This window comes from Haemaphysalis longicornis, unplaced genomic scaffold (assembly GCF_048455015.1).
Source record: "Haemaphysalis longicornis isolate Haplotype H1 unplaced genomic scaffold, Haemaphysalis longicornis Haplotype H1 scaffold_2, whole genome shotgun sequence".
Taxonomy (NCBI): Eukaryota; Metazoa; Arthropoda; class Arachnida; order Ixodida; family Ixodidae; genus Haemaphysalis; species Haemaphysalis longicornis.
In genome coordinates this window covers 151782104-151808152 of record NW_027526295.1, presented here as the reverse complement: position 1 = coordinate 151808152, position 26049 = coordinate 151782104, and the positions used below count along the sequence as shown (strand labels likewise).

At 45.5% G+C, this 26049-nt stretch overlaps 2 protein-coding genes across 2 annotated transcripts; one reads left to right on the top strand and one right to left on the bottom strand.

The window, feature by feature from the left end:
* Positions 1–1719: 1719 nt before the first annotated feature.
* Positions 1720–15503, top strand: Ccm3 (programmed cell death protein 10 Ccm3). Its single transcript, XM_077698413.1, has 8 exons — positions 1720–1924; positions 2490–2543; positions 8500–8623; positions 11148–11274; positions 11873–11954; positions 12659–12741; positions 13434–13534; positions 15252–15503. Exons 1-7 carry the CDS (start codon positions 1853–1855, stop codon positions 13516–13518), a joined length of 627 nt encoding a protein of 208 aa, XP_077554539.1. The 5' UTR covers positions 1720–1852; the 3' UTR covers positions 13519–13534; positions 15252–15503.
* A 2059-nt stretch (positions 15504–17562) lies between these two features.
* P58ipk (dnaJ homolog subfamily C member P58IPK) lies at positions 17563–25942 on the bottom strand. The gene is made up of 9 exons (XM_077698412.1): positions 25733–25942; positions 25198–25308; positions 24242–24366; positions 24033–24107; positions 22431–22574; positions 21837–22018; positions 20609–20955; positions 19480–19755; positions 17563–18258 (listed from the first exon to the last, which is right to left on the bottom strand). The coding sequence occupies exons 1-9, from the start codon at positions 25806–25808 to the stop codon at positions 18116–18118; spliced, it is 1479 nt and encodes a 492-aa protein (XP_077554538.1). The 5' UTR covers positions 25809–25942; the 3' UTR covers positions 17563–18115.
* Positions 25943–26049: the final 107 nt, after the last annotated feature.

The following is a 26049-nucleotide window of genomic DNA, read 5'->3' as shown; positions in this document are numbered from 1 at the left end:
CTCCGGAGTGATTATTTCTTGGTGTGGCACTCCTCTTTCTATTCACAGCAGCGAGTTCCCTTGCACAGCATGACTTGACACAGCGTTTTCGAAGACCATTTGGCACAACTGAGCTACCGGACATTGGGTGGTGCAGGAATTGTAGTAATAGCTGAGCACGGGCCAGCCGACCTGAGACGTGACAGAGGAAAGGAACCAACAATTCATACAATTGTAGTGCAGTACCAGTGGCATAACCCCAGGGAATGCCATCCGCCAGAGTGCACAAGCTAGCGTCATGTTCTGCCTGAATCATTGCTGTGCTTTAGCGAATTCTAAAAATTGGTAAACTACTTGTAAGGTGTCCATTGGGACTCTTGTCTACAAAGTGCCGTGGTCTTCCATAAAGGATTTTGATCGTGAACCCCATTCCACTTTTTGCTGACACAGGGACAACATGGCCTGACACTGTCTCGTATGGGAAATGGATTGTGGAACCACTTGTCACTCCTCGCCAAACATAGAGCGTGTCAGAGGATATATGACGTGCATACGGACATACTTGCTTTGCATCAGGCTTGTGCGACACTGATAAGTGTAGTGCACAATACATAAGCAGTTTAGCTCCGTGTTGTACTTCTGACCCTGCCTCGCATGTATTGTGTGCAATCTTTCTTGCACAAGATCTGTGCTAGCTTTCACCTCCGTGTGGTGTAATGTTGCGAATGTCACACAAGTTTTTCACATATGTGCTCCTGAGTCGCATTCAAATGTCTTTGGTTCAACTTGGATGTGACCATGGAGATTGCCATATAAAGTGAGAGCACTATTTTGGAAGGTGTGAGAACCCTTAACAAAAATCTTCACACTCCATGAATCAAAGCAGTGGTTATCTGGCTTTTGATTTTGCGACCACCACGTGAGTGAAGGTTGTGTGTGTGGAAGGTCCCCTGCAAAATAATTGGGAACCGTGCACGAATACATAATTCATACAGGAGAAAGTGCTCCCGTTTGGGTATGTACTAGACAGGCGTGTGCTATGTAAAACAATGCGGAGCGTGCTTTCACAGCGTGCGCGCTCGGCATATATCAAACAGCGAGAGTTCGATGAAACCGATCTTCTGTCCTGTGCCGGTTGCCGCCGCACCGCGCTCGCTATCGCTGCGTGACTTCAGTTTCGATTCCGGGGGGCAGGGGATCAGGTCCAAGAAACAGGTTCCCTCTGTGCGCCCCGGTTGGGTTGTGTCACCGTGGCGGAGATCGGAGCGATAAAGCCGACGGAAAGAAATAAAATCGGCGCCAGGAGAGCGGACAAACATTTCCAGCATATTTTGGTTTTTATTTTGGTCTGAGATGTAACGGGTGAAAGATACTCTTCCGGCAATATTAAAGTTGTAAGTGCTCAACGCAGTTTTTGTGTGTGTGTGTGTGTGTGTGTGTGTGTGTGTGTGGGGGGGGCTCACGCACAGCGTGTTCGCAAGCAAAAACCCTTGGAGCTTGATACTTTTTTTAGTCAGCGCTGGAGGGGTTTATTTTTGTTTCGATGGACTACAATCTTGAATTTTTATTTACACTGAATGATAAATCGCGGTCTTCCATCTTGCTGACTTCTTCATTGGCACTAAAAGTTATAAAAAACTGGCCCCGCAGCACCGGCGCGAACACATATGCGAGCAGACGATCCAGGAACTTTAGAGCAGACGACAGGCGGAAGCCGCTGGCGACTGGCGCGTCGCTCAGCGGTGGATCGCCGAGAGCGACAACTGGCAAATCGGGCCAGCAGCGTAGGTCGTCGGCAGCTGTGCAGCTGATCGCGAGTGCGATCTCGCTTTCCTTCGCGTGCCATCGAGTTCATAGCCAAACACCCCAAAGCATGACAATGGGAGAAGAATCTCCTGTCTCGTCGCTCGTGCTTCCGGTCCTCATCCGGCCTATATTGGACAAGGTGAGTCGTGACTCCGCGACGCACCGTTGCAAGCTGTCGACCACTTCACCGTCGCCCCGTCGCGACCAACGCTAAGCAAATTTTAAACATTCGTCTAGGTTGTGTTCGGAGTGGCTAAAGTTCTTTGCGAATAAAGCTATAAACACACACACACACACACTGGTTGCCTTATCTAGCCGGGCCGCGGGTATTGTAAATGCCTTAGCACTGGTACCTTCCTACGTTCGCGGTCGTTGTCAGCCGCCCGTTAAGTGGCCCACGAATAGTTTCCGAAGCTTTTGTCTCGTTGACGGTTTGACATGAATCGTTCATGCGTAACCTCCGTTCAGTGTAGTGGTTGCCTTATTTTGGAATGGCAGTGCGCTGGGCCGTTCCCGTCGGAACAGGGAAGTGATCGAAATCGCGCTGCGTTTTTCCTTCCCGCAGATGCAATCTTTCGCTTCCGTACACATCGCTATGTAGGGTGCAGTACTGTTAACTTCGCCCAAGCAGTACGCTGTGTTTTTTAATAATAATCGCTTTTTTCTCCCTTCCTCTTTTTTTTTTTTATTTTTTCACCGTTTAGCTGGAAAGAAAAGACCTAGGTGCGGCGCAGACGTTAAAAGGAGCCGTGTCAAAGGTAAGCGTGTAAATGGTTGTACGGCCTTGAAGCCGCGTACGCCTTGCCGTTGCAACCTCGTTGCATTTTCGCGTGCTGGTGACTTCGGTAGTAATATATACTGGCCGTGCTGCTCGGCTGGCGAAGCATGTTCAGGTTTCCAGTGTATATACCTACACTTCGCAGTTGCATCAAAGGCAGCCACACGAGTGCCGTATTTTAAGTTTCCTATCAGCTGGAACCAAAAGCAGTTTTGTTCGAATTCATCACCTACGCGCAGTAAACCGTTTTTGTAGTGAAAATGAAAATATTTTCAATTAACCGTGAAAGATAAAAGAACACATCTGCGTATGAGCCTGTTTGGCAATGAAACTTTAATGCGGTTTAGCATTAGCAAGTGCCTAAAGGTACAGCAGACGTGCACCATTCTCAGGCCAAAGGTATGTCAGACGTGTCCGGGACAGGGATTCTGTGAAGGTGCGCTTATTGTACTACCTAAATCCCAGAGCAAGGAATAGTAATTGAATAACAGGGACTCGGGCTAGTCAGTCAGTGGAATATGTTCGGTTGCTTGGGTAAAAAACAAGGCAGACTGCTCTCACAGGCAGTTGTGAAGAGGACAGCAAGTGCGGAGGGCCTCTGGACTGCTTGTAATTCGCCAGTGGGTGCTTCCGGTAAGCTGGTACTGGCTAAGTCTGACATATCTTTATACTCCCAGTCCCGAGTACGTCCAACGTCCTCGGTGATCCATGTGCGTCCAACATACCTTTAGCCTCTGGAATCCTGGCTCATTTGACATGCCTTCAGAAACAGTGATACAAACCCAGTCCCATGTATATCCCAGGTACCTTTGGACACCGAAGACTTTCATAGTTTAGTATTAATGGTTGATGTAGTGGACGACAGGGTTGGCACCCAATAAATACTACTGATAATTGATGTGTGGCTCTCAATTTTGTAGCCATTACCATAAAGGTAATACCGATTGGCAGAGACCATAAGGGTAATACAGATTGGCAGGGTTTTGCAACAAAATTAACGGGCCTTTCTGTCCCGGTGAGCACTGAGGCCATGCAGAAGGTATTATGGGTGTCTTGGTTAAAGATAGGACAACATTCTTAATGTGGAGAACAGTGGCATTTAATTTTTGAGCTGCGATCAAAAGCAATAGGGCTCCTGCGATCGAAACAATAGGGCTCCTGTGCTGGAGTTTCGGCGACATGCAGCGCCCCCTCGTGTTGACCCTCGCCACCCTCCACGTGTTTTCAATTACAAGCCAGAGCGAAAGTTGGTTGTACTTAATTTAATCACGTTGTGGTGCATTTATATGAGTGCGTACTGAATAAAATAGCCCTTACAGTGTTTGCGGAGGCTAAACAAAATACTATCCGCAATAGCCCTTAAAGTAGTTGCAGAGGCTAAACAAAATGCTATCCGCCACAACAGCCAATTTATCGGCTTTCCTTTGAGCGAGGTGTTGCAATTGTCGTGAGGTGGGTCAGTATCGCCAGGTCGGGTAAACTTTCTGACGATAAGTATCGTTCTTTTATTCTTGCGTACAGTCGACAGGAAAGTTCACAAGTAGCATAAATAAAGATAGTTGCTCTCCTATAGCCTGACGTAACTGCAAGAGGTTGCAGCAGGAGCAGGAGCACGCCAGCGGACGCGAGAAGTGCAGCCGATTCAGCTGACGCTGCTGGCCTGGCACCACCTTGAAAACGAGTGGAAATTTTGTTATATATTTTTTCGAACAAAGTGATTCTTGCTTAACATTTTACACCACAGATTTACGAACGGCAGTGTACAATTATACTAGCGAGTAGGTGAGGCAATAGCATCAAATAAACAAATAAACACAATTAAAGGATGTGAAACCAGCACCGAATCGCACGTCCACTGCCTGCCGGGATGTGTGCTTCAACACAGCCGCATACGTGGTTTGCGGCCCAAATATTTACATACAATCATCACTGACTGCGTTATCTTCTAGTGCAGGGGTCGGCAACCTACGGCCGTATTCGGCCTGCAGCCCTGTGGGCCGAATGTGGCCCACGGGGCTGTATTATACGGGCTAAAGAACGTCGTCAGAACTCCCACCCCTCCCCGTGTCACCAACAATCTGAAAGCCGATCCGCCAGGTTTGACTTCAAATGGGGCTAGACGGGAAGACAAGAACAGAGAATTGATCGCTTCCGGTTACATTGTCCCCCATCTTCACATTATAGCCAGATTATTGTCAACTGTTGTCAGAAATCATTGGCAATGCACTGAATTGTTTCTCTTTCAGGGTTCGCACAGGTCCTTGAAAACCCTTGAATTTAGAAATGTCAATTTCAAGGCCTGGAAAGTCCTGGAATTTTTAAATGGTCCTTGAAAACCCTTGATTTTTCTGGAGAGAATCAATGACCGTGTCTTTTCACAACAATTTAGTGTTTTTCAAGGATTTTAGGTGTCAACAAATGTAAAGAAACATTGTAACAATCAAGTTTCAGTGTATTGCAAGTTTGGTGGATTTTTATTATTACAAGGCAACATTGGGAGCAGGCACTTGTCAATCCAATCCATGTCACGATACAATCCAGTGAAAGCCAGCTTCTGTTCTCTATCCTGCATCTAGTCTGTGGACGCTTGCTCATTGCATGTTTGCTGTGCCTCATGTGCTCCATCTACGTTTGCTTTTACGTGCAAATGGTGGACATGTACATAGTTCATCCTGCCTTGAAGCAACACTTACTCGATTTAATTTCAGCTGATACTGTTGCTGACAAAGCAGGAAATGCAGGCAACATTAACTAAGTTTAGAAATCGAACAGCCTCAGAAAAACACAAAGAAAAAAGAAAAACCTGTAAATACCAGCCATGAAATAAAAAAACAAAAAAAGCTGGGGGAGCATTTACGAACCCGTTAGCACCTATCTAAATGTGCACTAATGTGCTTAGGTATTGTGCAATAAAAAACTTTTGCATTGTGTTGGAAAAGTTATAAATAATCCCAGATAAAACATTAGATGGGGACCTTGAAAATGTGTTTTCTGGTCCTTGAAAGTCCTTGAAAACCCTTGAATTTTTGCTTTTGAAGCCTGTACAAACCCTGTCTTTGCCTTCAATGCCCCCTCCCACCCGATTTGTTGTCCAGCCTTCCGCCGCGTCGGCTTCATTCAACTCAGCCCGACACCTGAAAGCGTTGCCGTGCCCCATTCTAGTCTATTAGTGCGAACTGAGAGTATATGATGCGAGAGCGTAACTAAATAAAGTGAGCGCAAACAAGGAATCAGAACTGCCACTCAGTTTGCCCGACCATGCACTTTGTTTTACGGCCACTACTTTCAGAATCGCAAAATGGATTTCATGCTTCTGACACTCGCTGCATTTTGTCACTGTGCCATGCAATAAAAAGGCAAGCTAGCGCAGCACCACATATTTGGAAGAGCGGCGCAAACCAGCAGTATTTAATAAAGGTGCATGCATAGGTGTGCAAAAGTGCGGTGTACCATAGTAGATGAGCCTGCAGCCCGCCGGACTCTCTGACTTTTACACAGGATCATCGCCGATTGCGTTACTTTTTTTTTTTTTTTTTTTGTCGACTGTTGTTGAAAAGTCCTTGTCACCAAGTGTATTAGTTTAAACAAGAAGCTTTTACTTTAAATTGCACTTCATACGACCATCGATCGGTGAACCTGGGAGTGGCAGAGCACCTTCACTGTCCCAGCACTTTTGTCAGCGCAAAAATATATTCAGCGCTGCAAAGCTTTTTTCCCTCAGGCCAATCGCCAAAAGAGATCGGACGCGTCGGCGATGGGCTGGAGACCATGTTGCAAAACAATCTGGAGTATCGAGCTCATATTGCTTCTGTCATCACGGGATCCAATGGGACCCCTGCAGCTTTGAGCGCATTTTGGGCAGCACAGGGGCCCTATAGACACCAACAAAATAAAACATAGGTGGTATTAGCATAAAATCTAGCGGGCGATTTCTTTTGGCAGCACTGAAAACCGCCATGACAGTGCCCGCCGTGTCTGCGCATGTGTCCACACAAAAGAAAAAAACAGGCCCTGGCATCTGTCTGCATTGTTATTACCCGATTATTGGTCGTGGTGTCAACAGATATGAATAATCTCAGCGATGTGTGGCGATTCTCGACTTGCCCTTGAGTACGCCACATCAGTGCCAGAGATTGGAGCCGCAGTTGCGAAAGGAAGTGGCATGGCGCACAAAATGCCTGTGCCTGTGCCTGTGCGAAGTTGCCTGCAAACATGGATATCAGACACGGGTGCAACCGCACCTTTCCCACAGCATTGTCATTCGGTACAAAAGACAAGTAATGGTAGTAATATTATTAATACCATTATTACCAGTATTGTTAAATAATGGTTGTATAAATTGTATAAATATCACTAACAAACTTTCGGGGAACCTGCATATAGGAAGCGTAACATCCAAGGCTAACCAAACTCTAGGCTACCTTCATTGAAATTTTTCTCTCACACCAATGTTGTTAAAGTTACTTTTACATGTTACGTATGTTCACCCTAAATTAGAATGTGCTTCTTCTATTTGGGATCCGGCTCACACAACATTAATTCATTCAGTCGAGGTGGTACAAAATCGTGCAGTCCATTTTATTCTGTATAGTCGTAACAGAACAGCCAGCATCACCCAAATGAAAACAACTTTAGGCCTTCCGAACCTCGCGACTCGCCGGAAAAACTCACGAATATCTCTTCTTCACAAAACTCATCACCATAACTCCACATTGCCTAATTCATGGATTTGTCCTGCGCCTTATGTATCAGGTCGCTGAGATCACTCACAGAAAGTGAATGTACCTCATTCTAATACGGTTGCTCATTCCACGTCATTCTTTCCAAAAACGTGCAAGGATTGAAATAACCTACTGAGCTCATTGAGAAGTATTAAAGACCCTAATCATTTTAGGGATGCTTTAATTAACTTGAAATAAATTTCCACTGAGTGCCTGATTTGTATGCGTTATAGTGCTTTGGATGATTGTTCTGTTATTGTTTGATTAAGACCATATTTATTTTAGCCTTACATATTGCAGGGTGAATTTGCCACTGTGTACCTGAATTGTATTTCCTGTATTCATTTAGTATAAGAGTGTTCTATTGTTGTTCATTACAAACAATGCATCGGTAGTGAATTTGTTTATTGTTGTAGCCCCTTCCCTCTGTTATGTATCCTACCGTGAGAGTAAAATAAATGACAAATGACTGCTTCAGAAGAAATTGTGAGCCACGCACACACCAATAGAGATAAAACAGTAGCGTAGCAGCGAGTGCAGTGTTAGCTGGGAGACTAATGACACCTATCGGCAAGTGGACGAGCATATGCCGTCACCTTAGCAACAGGGACACATATGCAGGGTTGTTGGAATGCGTGCGACACCAGTGAACACAACCTATGGGAGATGTGTGCAGTGGCATCAAGAACGAGGTCGTAAAACAACGGACACTAAGCTAATGAAACTTTTATAAACCAAACGAGGTGTGTAGGCTTCACTATGGCAGCCTCATTTGCAATGGAACAAAGAGGGGTTTGTGCTTCCTAAAGTATTTATCAGCTCGTGACCCAAGAATCTGTGCAGCAAGAACTTTTGCCAAGAAGGCCAGTAATGCTTCCAACAAAGGTGCCATGAAAACAAAATACACCTGAATTTGAACAAAGTGGTTTTTGATAACGTATTCCCCATATTGCTTGCTTACGCTGTGGAACACAGCACAGAACATAGCTTCCTGAACATACCTAAATGCCACATTAAGTCCTTCAGTATGGATTGTCATTTCCCATTCTCCCTCCTCCTGAAGTTTAATACTTGTGTGGAAATGCATGACTTCATGTTTGTGTGTGAATTCGTGAAATAATGAGCTTGCAAACAAATAGGTGCTTACAGCACATGATAGCAAAATTATCCTTCTAATTCTCCGTTATCTTTTTTTTTTGTTTGTCGCTGTTTTAGATTGAATTAGCGCATCCTGGCTTCTTGTACGACCTTGTGATGGGGCTCATCAAAGAAACTGACCTGTCAGTAAATGTCACTGAAAGCTTGCTCAAGCTTCAGGGGTCTATTCCTGACAATGAAGGTACGTGGCTGTAGTGGCGGTTTTAGTCGTGGGGTCGCGGACGTAGTGATAGAGGCATTCGACTTCTTGCAGGGGAGTTTTTTTCCGAATCTGGGGAAAAATTTAGGGAAATTTGGGTTGGCATGCTGTGCACTTTACTCAATTTTCCTTAGTTTTTAAAACCAACTTCTATAAGAAGTCGGTTGCAGTGCATAGAGGAGTGAAGATATGCTGTTTTGAATACGTTCATAGAGGTATTTTATGTACTAATATGAAATGAAGTCTCCGCATCAAAAGTGTAGTTGCAAACAACGAAGTGAACGGGGACATGTGTCCGCGTGAAGAAAAATAAAATCTTGGAATATACAAATGTGCCAAATACAGTGAAAGCTCATCTATTCGAACTTCTATAATTTGAATTTATGGATAATTCAAACTGCACTATTTGGTCTTGTCAAGTCTATAAAGTCTTATGTTTAAAAAAAATGCTGGGCCATCTCCACAAACATGAAACCTGGGGAGGGGTGAAGCATGCAGTGTATAAGTGTATTTGTGCCCTGGCATTTTTACCTACAGAGATGAAACCGTTGGAAGGTAGAGGTAGACAGCTTTGCTGTAAAAGCCTCTTGTCTTTGAAGCACGACGCTCTCTAGTGCGAGGCGTAAACAAGTGTCCCGGTGTTTTTTTAGTACGCGTTACGTTCTAGCGCGAGGCATAAGCGAGTTTCCAGGTGTTTTAGTTCCGCAACTACATGAGACGACGATTACGACGATGACAGGGGATGCCAACAGCCCCAGCCCCTAAGGGGCTTCGCCCCTAAAGGCCTGTTAATTCAAACCCGCGTAGGTGTTCCGCCATGGATAATTCGAACTGCGTGCCACTGTTCCGGCTCCTTGGTACCTGCCACACGGCCAAAGAAATGCACCCCTGTGCCTGCACATAAAGGCTGTGTAGAACAGAAAAGGCAAAATTGGGTATAAATAATCTGTCCCACATGACGGACATTTTGGAAGACGCGTTCTTTGCGAACTGCATTGGTGAGGATGCAGTGGTACATGGTGTGCTGACAAATAAGGGCATCATATTTTGGGTCACAAGCATAGAACTTGTGAAGGAAAGTGTGACATCCACCTGAATGCAGTTGTACGGCTACAAAGGAAAGCTATACAGCTTTCTCAGAAACTTCGCAAGGAAAAAAAAAAAAGAATTCCTGTACCAGGACGTAGTTTGTTTAACTGCGAAGTTTCTGAGAAAGCTGTATAGCTTTCCTTTGTAGCTGTACAACTGCATTCAGGTGGATGTCACACTTTCCTTCACAGAAACTTACTCCACCTTGGGGATTTCCCCTAAAATCTGGTCAAACATAGAACTTGTGGCGTCCAATGATGACAAGCAGGACGGTACAAATGATACTGCGTCCATCCAACTGAGAAGTCATGGTCAGATGAAATGCCGCCCATCTCTTCCTCAGTTTTCGAGAAGGTGAAAATGAGGCTTTCTGCCACCTTTGTTTGTTAGAGCAAAAAGGGCGTGCAGGCTGTCGCCTTTGGGGACATAAGGCACGCCGCAATTGCAAGCTTTTTCAAGCATCAAAGTGTTGGCATGCCCTGTGGCTTTCCGATTGCAGTGTCCTGTTGTTACTCTTTGCTTTCATTAGCTTGTACTTTCATTAATTTGAATAGAGATGGCGAGCTTTTACTGCACTGCTTATATGAGCTTGTGTACCAGTGTGTACGCCGTTCTGGTTCCGTGTTTTGACAGTTTATGAAAATTGAGCTTAATTTTTCTTGTTCTTTGATTTTGATAGGTGGGACTAATCTATGGAATTTTGAAAATTAGACGAAAAGATTTTTTTCGGAGTGTTTTTGTTGCAGCATTTTGTTAGGGTTTGAATTACACTGTGTCACCCTCATTGTAGTGGTTTAACTCACTTCTGCATTATTGTCCTCCTTATTCTCTTCTCTTCTATTGTTGAACTATACCTTTTAATTGTTGTAATTGCTTTCACATGATTGCTGTAATTGCTTTCACGTTTGTAATTGCTGTCTCATGAATCACCAGAGTCCAAGCATACTATCTACCGTGCAGTGATTCGCCAACAGATAGTGTTGTAGTTTCAAATATCTTTCACCAGCAAGTCCCCAGTAGGGGTTGGCAAACTGGTATCTAGTAGTATTTCAGCTGTTTGCATTCGGTCTGATAAAATTTGAAAGGTAGGCTTGGTTCATTTAAAACATTTAAAATGCAGTAAAACTAAGCTTGGCAAGTTTTGTTCATGCAGGGCTCATTTAAGTACTTGGCAACCTAAGTATGGAAACTAGCCTAGTACTTTTCCTAGGCAAATGCATCGAGCTCAATGTAGCTGCGGTACATTCTATTCCAACGTATAGCTACTGATGTTTATATAGGCACTCAGTCGCAGCTATGCTCAAATTGCTCACAGCGTGGGAGGCCAGTGTTTTCTTCTGATGCTTGATGTGTTGCTTACCATGCATGAGGGGCCAAGTTTCAATGCTGTGTACCTAATGAAATTTCGACCATGCAGACCTAAAGTGCTCCAGGACAGAAGATGCATTCCAAGAATTCAACCGGCGAGCATCTTACCTTAAGAAGGTTCTCAGTCGCATTCCTGACGAGATAAATGATCGGAAAACATTCCTGGACACAATAAAGTGAGTGGAGCGATCAGGTGACAACTCTATGAAACTGTGAGAGCTTAGGCGCGATGCATTTTTTACCAGCTTGCTAAATCACCTGCCCCCAGCTGAATTTATTTTCTCCATATTGTTCGTATGATTTTGAAGTTCGTAAATGCCTGACAAATCTGTAAATTTAGTGATATACAGTGTCAATTCTTATCTGAATGTTTGATGAGGAGCAGCAAATAATTATAACCCCTTCATCTGACTAAATGACTCCCCGACATGCTGCAAACGAAAATCTGACTAACCTGTGATGTGTTAAATATGGTTCATTTGACCTTATCGCCTAATTGTACCACACTCTGTCAGTGTTTACCACTACCACACTCTGTCAGTGTTTAAAGTGGTATTTATTGATAACAGTGAAAGCGATCTTTGGCATAATTCAAGTTTCAACCAAACCTTTCTTAGTCCTGTCGGGGTCTAATAGCAGAAGTCGGCTCTCACTCTGAGGAACTAAAATTTTGTTTCACGAGCATTGTGCTTAGAGCTGCGTTGTGCATTGTGTCGCTTGAATCTGCCTCTGACTTGCTGCTATGCTAATCAATTGCTCTTTTGCTCCCCCTAGGGAAATTGCCAGTGCTATCAAGAAGCTTCTGGATGCTGTCAACGATGTGTCCACGTATATTCCATCTCCATACAGGAAGCAGGTGCTGTGCCTTTTCTCTCTTGTAGAGCATCATGCGTGCGACGTGTCTGGCTCTGAAACAGTTTTTTGTTGAATAGCATTCTTCGTCGAGTACCCCCATAGTCAGTATCCTGTAATGCCCTGCATTTGCACAAAACTATAGAATTGGTGGAAGTAATGCATTTAATCATTAAAATGGTGTGAAAGGAGGAAATAGCTCAAACAGAATTCTTAAAAGCCAGAAAATAAAAATAATAAAAATTTTACAAGTAAGTGATGAATACAAAAACTGCATCTTATACATTTCCTCCAAAAAATGAAGGCTAAACTAAAAGAAAAACCCTGAAAGGTGCGCTGGAAATACAAACAAAAAAATAGTGAATAGAAGCCAACTGTGTGAAGCCCTGAATTTGCACACAAATGCGTAATTAGCAGGAGTAACAAATTTGATTGTTACAATATCATAAACAGAGATAATTGGCTGAACGAAATTATGAAAAAAAAGAAAACAAAAGAAATAAAAATTTTACAAAAATGAACTGCCAAATCTCGAAAATGGACCAAGCAGCATAAGAATGCTGCGCATTAGTAGACAATTATCTGAATTTCTGCAGACTTTTTTTGTTAACCAGAATACATTGTTTCATTAATGCTTAAACCCTTCTAATTTTTATGGTGCCAGTACAAGTTCTCAGTGGTGTAAAAAACAAAAACGCTGTGTTGCAGGCCTTGGAGCACAGGAAACGGGAGTTTGTCAAGTACTCCAAACGCTTCAGCAACACGTTAAAGGAATTCTTCAAGGAGGGCCAGTGAGTGGGCGTTTCACTATTCCTTGGGCTATTATTTCGGTCCTCTTTTTTTGTCTCTTGCTCATTGTGAAATACATATATTTCTTTGCCTGCATTCTATCTTGTTTTATGGGTCATCTTTGAGAACATACACGGGTACTTGTGTAGGAGCTTGGGCTAGTGACGTAATGGCCACAGCAGCAGATGTTGCAGTCAACATTTGCCAACATGCCAAGCTAGCATCCATAACAGATGAAAAGTGTCGAGGCATGGACTGAGCGACAAAAGAGTTGCTTCTCTCTCTCTTTGTTTGTGTCGTTCTGCCAGTGTTTTTAATTCAGGCTGGTTAATTACAAAGCCAAGCAATGTTTGTAACGCAGTTGTCAGGTCACGCGTTGCCTATCCAATCTCCTTTGTGCTATTGTCAAGCAGCATGCTCTCTTGAGGTGTGTAAGCTTCTATCCCCAGTATTATACTTTTTATACTTCTTACTTACAGTATTATACTTATTATACTTCTAGCCCCAGTATTATATACTTTTATGCCGTGGCATTGGCTTTTATGCTGTGTGATCCCGGAATGAGTAGCTGGCCAAGTATCCAGCGCACTATAAGTTTGTGAGCTGTGTGCGGAACCTCTGTGAACATGGCACGAGTGGAAGCAGAGTGACAGTATTCTTTTTCCTGATGTGCCTTTCTCTCATTCTCCCACAGGGTGCAGGCGGTGTTTGTGAGTGCAGTGTACCTCATCTACCAGACGAACCACATCATGGTCACCGTCAAGAACGAGTGCGATTGAGCACCAGCACACTCCGGTGAGTGGTCCCATTGACCCTTGCAATGAAGCTAGGTAGCTTTCATATGGTTAACGTGAAAGCATCAAATTACCCATTGAGCAAAAAAGCTCGTTTTCAGTGTCTGTAGCAGCAAAACGGCCCCTACACCTTCCAGTGGTTGCGGCGTGTAGTGCATACCTGCAGGGGTGTTTTGACCAATCAATACAAAGCATTAGATGTCTCGTTGAGTAAAACATCTGCTGTCCGGCGTCTGTAGCAGCGAAATGGATCCTAAACATCCCATTGGCTGTGATGCGTCTTATAGCACATTCTGCACAGCAATATGTTCCTGTACCAGTATGGAGTCAAGCATCTACAGCTTCTGTGGCTGCAACCTCGGTAGTAGCAAAAGGCAGCTGTCCATTTCAGTATAACGCAGAATGAGTTGTTTCATTGGTCATTATGGCAAAATAAAATTGAAATGCCCATAGCAGGCTGGACGTCAAGTTTGCCTGTTAGCCCTGAGGTGATGCTCTGTGTCCTTTGGGGTTAATTTACACCGAGAATATTGAAAGAAGTTGCAAACCTCAACTTATCTCAATACTCGAAGAAAGTGGCACACATCAAGTGGAAATGCATTTTCAAAGGACACTGAAGGCAACCAGCAAGTTGGCTTCAAATGAAAGTCTGACCTTCCCATAGCCACTTTAGCGTTGATTTGATGGTGAAAGATGTGTTTATACTGAGAAATTGCTCATCAAACACTGATCAAATGTGACGCGAACGCGACTGCTATTTGCACCACAATAAACCGGAAGAAAGTGAGGCAGCAGTGATGTATAGCAGTATAGAAGCAACTGGATACAATGCTACCACATACCGAGCAGTTTGGTCAGTTTCAGTCAAATCAGTTGTACTTTCTTGAACTCTCACATCCTTTGCAGCTCTGGACAACTAAGAAAAATGTTCCTTCATGGGACCCGTGATTAATATCAATGCTTTGTTGAAGAAATACGTCCTTTTGAGGCCTCTGGCGAATGTTGGTGTCGAACCAACCAGTCGTGCGTAGCTCGCATGCTTCCCCGAAAAGCAGTACGGCCACCATAAATATGAACGAATTGCGCCATATAGCGGCATCCAGGAAAGACGCTGTTCACGTCAGGCGTTTCAACCACTTCCGGTGGAAGTTGAGCGGTACAGCCAGTGGCGGCTGCATGTGTCTTCACGTTTTCACTATTTTCTAGTTTATTTTTAAAAAAAACTGCACATAACAGTAGTATATTCATATTCTCGGTGAGCTAATCTATCCATCTAGAGCAACTTGTACTCTGATTTCAGTGTCGCTTTAACTACAGCAACAGTGGGAGGTGACGTTATCATCAGCTGGCTTGTTTAGTAAGCTTTCCTGCCAGTGCCCCAGCACCTTTTTCCCCCCCTTTTTTTTGTGCTCCATTTTAGTTATGCCAGTAACCCACTCTGGCCGTTCAGTAATGCGGACACTGGAAGGTTGCGAATGTAGATGGCAGCAGAAATGGCAAAAAAGCAAATATTTTTGGGCAGTCATTCAACTCTGTAAAGTCAACGCTGATAAAGATTGCAAAGATTGCGAGCCGAGCACTGCTATCTCAAAAATAGATCATTGTGACGGTGTTGAACCTTACTAAGTCGGGTGCGTGTCCTTACCTTGTGCGCTGCCGAGAAAGAAGACGAAAAAACTCCGTGCATTTTTTCTCCGTTTTTTTTTTTTCCTTTCCAGCATAGGATGTTGTCCACGGTTTGGGCGCCAGTACGAAGTGGCAGCTGCCTGCTTGGCTGTTGGGGAAGTAGTGTGGGACGACGTGCCCGGTGATGAATGGAGTGGGGAAGAGAAGCGACGGAGATCGTCTTCCGTCGGCCGTGTACTAATAATACCTAACGATTGCGTTGCTGTGTTCACTTTTTACAACGGTTGTTATCCTCTCCAACTCTGGCTGTGTAATATAAATGGGTGCTGCATTCTTTTCGGCAAGCTTTGTCGCCCTGTCGTCTTTGTGCCACGCATTTGGCGGATCTCTGGCTCAACTTAATCGAGGCACTCGGAGAGTATGGTTTGAAGGCTGGGCCACTTGACATGGCACTTGGGTTGGATTGACTTGAAACCTGGCCAACTTGTGCGGTTGGTGGATATGGGCCTCAGCAAGGGTTGTACCACTTGACCATATGGGTGTGACTGGCTGGAGCGGGAACTAACACAATAGCATATATAATTGTACTCTTTCTTCCTTTTTTTTTTTTTTTCTTGGTGTAAGGAAGACTTTGAAACTTGGGGTAACCATATCAAGACCTGAGTGATCTATACAACCAGCCTCAGAAAGTGTTTCTATGTGAGGGAAAAAACACCTTTTAGTTGTAGCATTTTGTTTAGCAATATCTTTGAGTTACAAATTCTTTTTGTGAACTTGTCTTCTACATCACCTTGATTTCTCCCAGGCAACAGATCACCCTTTTCAAACAGCTCAGTGCAATGGAGGCGGTGGTGGATGGGGTACTGTCTTTTGATGTGCTTTTTGTTTTGCGGTCTCTTTTATTGATCATTTTGCACTACTCAGAACTGCTCCATAAGAGCTTGTATTTCATTTCCCCGCAAAATTTCTCTCAAGTGCAGTTTTGGACTGCCCGGGAACTGCTCAGGACAGGCAAATGAAAGGAGATCATTGATCACTTGCAGGTGGTGTGGCCTTTAGTCTGGTCGCAGTGCTTCCATGGTTTTAACAAGGGTGCACATTAAAGTTTCTACCTCGGTATGACTGAGATCTGCTGTACTTGAGTTGCTAGAGCAGGACGATTGGTTGGTAGGTCGCAATAACTTGAAAAGTTTTTTTTATCATTGCCTTAGATGTTTTATTTCAGAGTATCAGTCTCGTCTGAAGAAAATATACTATACACTGTTAACCAGAATGCATATTCCAGACCTGCCACAGCGTGGAATCATTTTATAAGCCTGTGCTGGCAGTTTCTCTTGCACTTCTAGCAAGGTGCAATTAGTTTTGAGGGAAGCTATGGTACTGGTAGCAGATACTTTGCCTGGTAGCAAGCAAAGCACGTTGAGACCACATGCCGAGTTACACTACATGCTTTGAAGTTTCCGGCACATGTGCTGCCCTTCCCTGGGCCACAGTCTTGGTCAGGCATTGACTGCGTGTACAGCGCATATGTTGCGTATATCGTCGGCTCTCTTGGCAGCCAAGCTTGCTTGTCAGATGCAACGTTATTAAAAGAAGTTGCACTGTACTATCTGATTTAGTCTTTTGTAGCCTTGTGCTTGTGGTGACGGCTCCCGGAAGGGCACTCCGGGAAAGGTAAACAGAGAGAGTGCTCAGTTGGGAAAAAGGTAGATTGGACATTGCCAACGCCTTTGGAAAACGATGCAGGCAGCAACATTGTATTTACACTGCAGGCCTTTCGAGGAAGGCCGCAATAAAGTGTGAATTCACAATTAGTAGCGGCATGGAGATTCCGTTTGTTCCTGGTTAGTGTGGGTGTGTTTTCTATTTACTGTAGGACCTGTCAAGGCACCGAAAGCAATACTGTGTGGGCCAAAAGAAACTAGGGGTGACACAGTGCCAGTCTAGTGGGTCTGTGGAGGGGCTATGAAACTTGCTGTGCGTCCCCTGTGCGACTGCTTAAGGGGGGCCTTTGAATTTTGTTGGTGTTGCTGTTTCTAGTTGTGGGAAACTTTTAAAAGCTACTAATTTTTCTTTTGCCTGTTAACCCTTGTAGCAGGCCGAAAAAACCTTGTTTAAAAAACCTGCAGTTTAGTTGACATTTCCACTTTGAAAGCAATTGGATGCGTGGATTCGACTTTCGAACTTGCAAGCCCGCAAAAGCGGTTTATTTTCGAGATGTGCGCTAATTGTGTCATGCATATAAGATTGTTGAAGAGAATTGGGTACTGACTAACTTCATCTATATAGGAAAAAAGTGCCCTAGCTCAATGGCAAGGGGCTTTGTGGAACTACTGGCCAACAAAAGTGTAGTTGGTGTCATTGTGCGCTTTCGCAGAGAGTGAACACTGAGTGCAACACAGATGCCAAGTCACGTGAACTAGCTTTATTATAAAGCACAATGTGACTACGCTCGTCGTCAATTTCATTCATTCTATCTGTACACGGGCCACCGACCTTGTCGGGAGAGCCCTCTGCGTGGCGTGGCAATCTTTTCCCACGGCAGAACTAAAAGGAAGCAAATGTACAAAACAGACAGCTCGAAAAGGGAAAAAGAAAGGCTAAGTGTGGATGGCACTGCTGCCCCCCATGGTACCACACCCGCTTCGTTTTTTTTTTTTTTTTCGTGCTCATTTTGTTTTTGAAATGCAAAAAACGAGCAGCACAGTCTGTACACGTCATTCTTTTGGGCACGCAAAAAGTCTGCGGCACCACCACCACCGCGTTCACTAGAGAGCGATACCAGTCGCAGCGTTTTTTTGCCATTTGTCTTTCTGTTTTGCTTTCTTGCTTCTGAAGGTTCGCACCGGGTGCATTTGGAGGGGTGCTGGCGCACACGGAAACAACGCGCACGTGCACTGGGGAGAAGCGAGTCTCTCTCTCTCTCTCTCTCTCTTGCGAAGTCTTTTGGGCATGCTCAGTTGAAGACAAACTTGTAGGTGAAGCCACCACCCGAGCCACTGCCGAAAGGGTTGAATCCCTGGAAGGGGTTGAAGCCCTGGCCTTGCTGGGATTCTGGGTCGAGTGGGTCTTCGCCATTGTCGAAACGTTTCCGCTTCTCTGCAAGTGTCATACAGGTGCAAAAAGAGAATACCGTCACAAAAGTGGCAACTACAAGCATAATTCGAACCACTGCCTTCTTAGTGTTTGTACAAGCAGCTCAGGCAAGACCAAGTAATCGGAAGAAGTAGGTATGGTCGGAAAAGGGGAATGAGGCACGAATTTCACAGGTACTCCATAAGTGGAAACAAATCCACACCTTCATATGCCGATTTACATTTAGTTTGGTGGTACTCTGGCTTTGTGCCTTTGTCGGGGTACATCACACATAAAACACAAACCAGCAGCGAACAGCCTTCAGGACCTGTGATACTGCTATTCAGTGGCAAAATAAAGCACAAAGGACTTGGCAACATTCTTTAACTAGCGTGCGCGAGCAACGACTTTCCTGTGCGGGAGCACTGTATGATGGGGCCAAGTTGCGAAGGGGTTGAGGCTGAGCGCATGCTCAGAATGCGGGCTCAGCTGGGCTCATCATCTGCTAGGCTGTTCCTTCTTAAAAACGTCGCCCCATACAAGCGCACTGCAAGCGAACAGGCAGCACGAGTAGGAGAAATATTTTGCTTGTATTTTATGTTCTGAAGATCAATGTTGCAGCACATAAGGTTGAAAGTTGACTTTCTACAGATGACAAAGGCATTTACGCCAGGAAGCGAATTAATAATATATGTTTTTTGGCTTGCTTCACAATTTTTTTTTTTTTTTGCGTATCTTGAGATTTCGTTTGCTCGATTTGTTGCGGCAGCGTTGGTCTTCGGAACATAAAATACGAGCACAATAATTCGCTTATTCAGGCTGCCTGTTCGCTCGCAGCACACTTGTATGGGGTGACATTCTTAAGAAGGAACAGTCTAGCAGACAATGAGCCCAGCTGAGCCCGCATTCTGAACATGCGCTTAGCCTCAACTCCTTCGCAACTTGGCCCCGTCATATGGTGCTCCCGCGCAGAAAAGTCGTCGTTCGCGCATGCTAGTTAAAGATTTGGGCGACTGTACCCACCAAATGAACAAGCAAAACAGCCAACCAAAATGTGCCAGCCTTTGCAGTCAAAATTAAAGCAAGAAAATAGAGGCTCATTTTATCCCGAGATGTGATCCTGCTTCTCGCAGTTGTGAGTAGTAGTACGAAAAGATAAGTACTACTCTTCGTGAGGTGTATACAGTAAACTTCTGACCCAGGGGGGCCGTCTCCAAAGGGGAGGAGGAGGAGCACGAGACTCACCGGGGTCCGTGAGCACCTCCTTGGCGGCAGCGATGTCGATGAACTTCTTCTCGGCGTCCTTCTTGGAGTCGCCCTGGTAGTTGTCCGGGTGCCACTTCTGGGCCAGCTTGCGGTACGCCTTGAGGATGTCCCGCTTGGCCGCCGAGCGCGACACGCCCAGGATCTTGTAGTAGTCCCGCTTCTGCGACTGCTTCTCAAGCCGCTGCGCCCGCTTGAGGCCCTCGGGCCCACACGAGCTCTCGTCCATGTTCGCTGCCTGCTGGAAGTCGTGGGACGCTGCGAGATGGGAAAAGGAAGGGAAGCCAGAGGTCATCCCATCTCCACAGATTGTGGCAACCAGCGTAGCAAAGGAGGGGTATAGAGGCTTTGCAGGAGAAACTGGTATTTAAGGCAAGAAATCAAAGCCGTTCCACTCAATGTGAAAGCTGTCGGAAGTGCAGAGCAGCGATTCGCCATAATGGGCTGTAGTGCCATTATCCGCTCACTCCAACCATACAATGCAATTCAAATTTCCCGCCTTCGCAGTGCTCCCCCCCCCAGCCTGAAACTGCGCCAGCGAGAGTTCTGTTCTTTTTGTGCTTGCTTTTCCTCCCCCACACGCTGCCAGTGCACTGCCACTTTTTTTTTTTTTTTTTTTTTCGCCCACTATCGTAAAAACCAACCCAACGAGCGTTCAAAACTAAATGAACGCAGGTGCTGCCGAATAATTGCATATATTTTGTCTCAAATGTACCTGCAGTTTTCTTTCAATAAACAACGGGGAGATGTATGAAAAGCGTCAGCGGTTCACAAGTTTCAAACAATTATGACTATATAAACCGCTTGGTTTTCAAGCCTCTGTGGGACGCCCCGACGATGGTATGTCGGGCTCTACTTGGGTCCGTTATCTCGCTGCGCTGCCCGATTCTGGCAGCCGCTTGACGTTGCACCATTACAGCGAGCTACGAAGACAAGGCAAGCCCTGAAAGTGCTCTGCACTTAAAAGCGGAGCAGCGACAGAACATTTGAGGGAGAAGAAGGGTGAAAAGGTGAACCAGCATGTCATAGCAGACGAACTGCTCCTTCCAGAACATGCCTGCCTGGAAGGGGGACGATGAAAGGGAGGGAAGGAAACGAGGGAGGGTCGTACCGCGGTCGTACTGCCCGTCATTGAGGTAGGCCTCCGCGCGGTCGCAGAGGGCGCGCACGTCGTCAGGGGCCAGCTTGAGGGCCTCGGTACAGGCCTCAACGGCCTCCGCCAGGCGTCCCGCCTTGCTGTGGCAGTGGCAGAGGCGGCCCTTGACGTGCTGCACCACCTGGGCCACCTGGGGCTCTGTGCGCAGGGCCGCCTTGCCCTTCTCCACGCAGTCGTCGTAGCTGCCCTGCCCGATGAGCTCCTGGATGCTGCGCAGCTGCGCCGCCAGCTTCTTCACCTTCTTGTAGTGCGCAAAGCAGTCCTTGTGGTCGGGGTCCAGCTTCAGGCACTCGCGGATCACGCTGCGAACAGGGGGGGGCCAGGGCATTAACTACAGGAGGTAGGTGCAAGCACGTGCACCCTTGGGGCAGCAAGCCAATGCTTAAGAATGGGCTAGCAGCGTCTGTACGTATCAGAGATGAGCAAGAGACCCACCGAAAGCTAGTAGGCAAGGCTTTTGACACATGCACATTCTTGCCATTATCTTGCACAATGCTCCATGAGCCACTGAGAGCATGAATGAACTTGCCTAATCTGAGACCTCGGAAAGCGAAGAGTGATATAACATATCAGGGGTGTACACGGAAAGAAGCAACAGTTACAGGAAACGTTTAACAACTTGAGGGGCAGCGTAATAGACGAATACATGAGAACAAGCAGACAACAGCGTTGTCCCATCGTCTTCTTGTTCTAGAGTATTCGTCTACTATGCTGCCTTTGAAGATGGTACACAAATACCAACCTGCCCAAATGTTGATTCTTTGCAGGAAATGTGCAATGTTGAGTACTGAACCCTTATACTTCAGTAGCTGATGCTATTCACTAAACCAGCTAACCTGGGTTGCATTATGTAGTCGGGACCTAAACTCCAGCAGGGCAACTATGACAATGATTAAACTCAATTATCGATAAAAGACGGCAAGGCTCACTTCAGGGAGTGTGCAATTCAACAGCTTCCTAAAGCTGCCAATTTCTGGCAAGGCTCAACTAGCAAGAAGCAACACCTACCCACGATTTATCATGCTGTGACCAAAGGCCACTACCAAGCGAAATTAACCAATTTTTTAAATGCAGACGGCACTACTGAAAGCTTCCACGCAACGTTTAGATGAAATTGTTTGGACGAAGTTCAACGAAAAGGCATGAAAGGAGAGAAAAAAAAGAGTGCACAACTGGGCCTTACTTGAGAGACTCATCAGCATCTCCCATCTTGTAGTAGAGCTTGCTAAGTTTTAAGTAGCCCCCAGTGTTGTCAGGTACCATCTTTGTAGTGGGCCGGAGGTCCGTGATGGCATTCATGATGTCCCCAAGGTTCTCATAGCACGATGCCCGCATCTCGCGGAGAGTCACATCCCAGGGGCACTCCTGCAAGGAGAAGCATGGTGCCTTCGTTGCCCAAGAAGTATTCAGGGCAGATGCGAGTGTGTGCTATAATTTCTTGAAAGTTCAAGGTGTACAGGCAGCCAGGACCGCTCCTCCAACAGATACAGGCACTGGTTCACCAAAGAATCGCTCGGAAATGATAAATTCTACCTATTTCACCTCCTTCTTAAGTTGTGCCTGAAGTCTCCAAATTTTCTGACAGCCGTCAGACTCGCTATTAGTGAATTTTAAAGAAAACAGCAGACCAAAATTCTGATAACCTGTATCTTACGAGCGAACAATGCAGGTATACGAAAACATAAAGCAACACTGACGAGTTAGGAGAGAGAGAGAGAGCTGGACTCAAATTGTGTTAGCAACTGTACACTAATAAAACAAATGTGGCCACACTCACCGAAATCACCCTGGTGAGCACGTCAATGGCCCCCACGTAGTTGCGGTCGTCGATCATCTCCTTGGCCATGTTTATGTCCTGCTTGAGGGGCTCAATTAACGTGTACGCCCGGTGCGCTTCACCATTGTTCGGGTCTAGCCGCAACTGCAAGAGTCACGCACCACCCCAATACATCAGACCACAGCTGCGATCGCAATTGCCAGACTGATCCGCCATACAGGATTGCTGACAATGCGGAAGAAGAGGTTTGTTGGTGTTTCATCTTGGGAAAGTAAAGCATGCATCTGTGTTTGTGTTTTGCAGTGCAAGGGCAGCAAAGGCCAAGGAGCACCATTTCGATGATGATAGGTCAAACCAACGGATGCTTACCTATGTGGATAAAAAATATTGGGATGGGTGTGATGCAATTATAAGTGACTTGTGGGTGCATAAGGCCCCTAATTAAAATAGTGAGGGTGGTAATGGCGGATGATAATTATAAAAGTGCAAGCAGAAAAACAATTACAGGACGGATGTGGTGTAATTTAAAGTAATTCGTGTGTGTATAGGGCTCCTAATAAAAAGTGAAAGTAATCATAGCACTGCCAAAGGGGACATAAGCGCAAGGGTTGAAAATGACACGTAGCGCACAAGCGCTTTGTACTCCACGTGTCATTTTTAACATCCATTCTTGTGTTCCCTTTGACGGCGCTTCATTTTCCCAAGACAGAATCACTGTTTCTCGCAACTTTTGCTGTTCGGAAGGTGCTACAAAAGCATTCCAAGGGTTCGGCGATGTGTCTGATGTTTTGACGCATTGTGCCGAGGACAAAAGGTGATTTGTCACAGATGGAGTACTGCGCCACTGCTGACAACTCTGTGTTGTTGCAGACATTGTCCAATGCTTCAATCAAAAGCACAGGCTTTGCCTGAATAAGCACGCGTTTCATTATGGCACAAAACAGGCCACAACTTCCCCATGGGCGTGAGCAAAAATGGTTTGTGTAAGGTTGTCCAAGCACACAGCTGCGAGTGACAATCGTTGCACAATAACAACAAAGGCATAAAACCGGCACATGGTAACCGAAAGTTTGTGCACTCAAACAGATCGAGAGACTGGCCCCAACAAGGGAGGGAGAGAGAGAGAAAGACTGGAAGTGTGAGCTTTCCTTGCCACCCATTTTGAGAAAAGATGTCTGTAGAAATAGGTATGTATGTGCACTGCAAACAAGCCTCTCAATACATGCTAGTTTTAAAGTCAACTTTAGCTTAGCCTGTGCCTAACACTTTGTGAAAATGAAGGATTGCACAAAACTTCACCTGATTTCTGAGAAAACCGTCAGCTCAAGTTGCCTCAATAATTGCGTCATTCATAAAAGAATCTTTCTCTTACCATCAACTGATTCCTAAGCTAATGAGGCATTGCCACCCGTGCTGGTTGCCCTGAGGACACAATTTTTAGGTTGAATACTTTGCCTGGATGACACTGTGTGAGCAAGTGTTGTGCATGTGTTAATTTGGGGAACGTAATGTATAATGCATGCAAGGAGGTGCAACGGCATCAAGAGAGAAGGAAAGAGAGATTTGCATAATTGGAAAAAAGGTGGCTAGAACAAAACTTACCACCCACTCAAAGTCGATGTGTGCTTCATCTAAATTCCCCTGCTTGAGGTGCACCGTGCCCCTTTGATGCCTGGCCTGGAGGGGAGAAAAAAATAAAGAAAAACCACTGTAAGGTATCCAATATCACGCAGCTTTGTCTTGTCGCTGTGGGCCACTAAGCTTGAATCATTTTTCCTTGTCCCAGTGCGATAGTAATGTGGGCGACTTACAGCGAGAAAGTCTGGCTTCAGGGCAATGACCTCGTTGAGGTCCTCCAGTGCTGCCTTGGACTTGCCCAGCCCCAGGTAGACAGTAGCACGCTTGTAATAAGTTAGGTAGTTTTCAGGATCCGCATCTGCAATTGACAGAGATGCAAGGCGATCAGTTGTAACACAAGCAGGTGTTTAGAAAAACTGTGCGGCCGCATAGGTGTACGCTGCTCAGATACAGCTGGCCAGAAATCTGCGATTGTCCTACAAAAAAATGGCAGTAATATCAGCGCCAAACGCCGTATAAGCTACATGCCTGTAACAAACAATAACACAGTCTTGTATAGAAGTCGGATCTGTCGTAGCGCTGTTTGGTTAATGTGACATTTAGCCTACTGTTGCAATGACACATCATCACTAACACGACGTTTAACTGTAAATACATATAATTACATGGTACCACCAGGCGACTGTCCGTGCAGTACATGTAATTGCAAAGGAATGACGATGAATCTAAAATTTTACACAATGTCAGAAAATAAACTACGATGATATATATGCTGACGAAATTAACGTGCCACTAGTGTTTATAACGTCAGATTTTGAATAAAATGACATGTCAAGATTGCCGGAAAACATTTATTCATTTCTTTTTCGTAGAAGAGAGCTGAAACACGTAAAGTGTTTGGTCCATAACAAATATAGCGTGTTTTTTTTTTCTTTCTCGGGCAAGATTGTAATTTAACAGTTAGTTTTCCTGCTTCTGACTCTGCATTTTGCCCATGACGCAACATCGCCTTTTTTTTTCGGACCATCAAGCAAGAGATAAGAAGCCTGTGCGCAACGCGTTTTTTTCCAGATGCACACTTGTAAACAGGCGCAGTGGGTGCGCCCACGTCAGTGCAACGTTGCAGTGGCCGTCCTTATAAAAGGTTGACACAAAATCGAGCGAAATGCGCTCGGGTGCTGCAACTTACCTATGGCAGCGTGGTAGTGGGACAGCGCGTCAGCGTACTGGCCCTTGGACATAAGTTGTCGCCCCATCTCGAGATGACCCTCAATCTCTGCTTGGCTGATGCCCGCAACACCTGAGCGATGCAGAAAGCGTGCTATCAGGTGAAGCCAACGGCGCTATGTGGTGAACCATCCAGTTTCGCTATCGACGGCTGTTAAGAGGCTTTAACACACGCGCACACCTTGCTCCAAGGCGATCGGGTCCGGCGGAATCCGCCGGACGTCCTAATTTGCAGCGCGCGGTGATGCAACCCCGCAGTCTTTTTGTCACGTACTCCTAAACTGCCGAATAGACTGGGCCGTACGGACCACCGCTTCGCAAAAATAGCGGACCGTCCACAGGCGATCGAATACAACAAACGTCTCTGCTGTTAAGGCAACTGCGGCAAAAATGAAAAATAAAACTTTTCCAGGCGAAAGTAAAGCTTTCCTGGATGGCACACGCCGGCAGCCCAAAAAGCACGGGATGCCATCGAAGTTGAGTGCAAAATTACTCACCGATCAGCCGCCTCGTCGTCCATGCGAGGACGTAGAGGTAGGAAACGAGTTGGTACGCTGACGGGTAGCTTGTCATGATGGCAGTAAGGCCCGCAAACAATTTTTTAAATAAATACTAGACCATAATTTCTAACCCGCTGCCCGAGCGCGAAGAGCGCAAATACAGCTCATCGTCGACTTGATGTCGACTGCTCGCACACAAAAATATCGTGTGCTTAGCTGATTGGTCACTGGACCGATCATCGTACAACCCACCATTAATAGGATATACATAAGGTGTATTAAGAACTATTTAAAACTTAGTCTCCGTGTTTGCT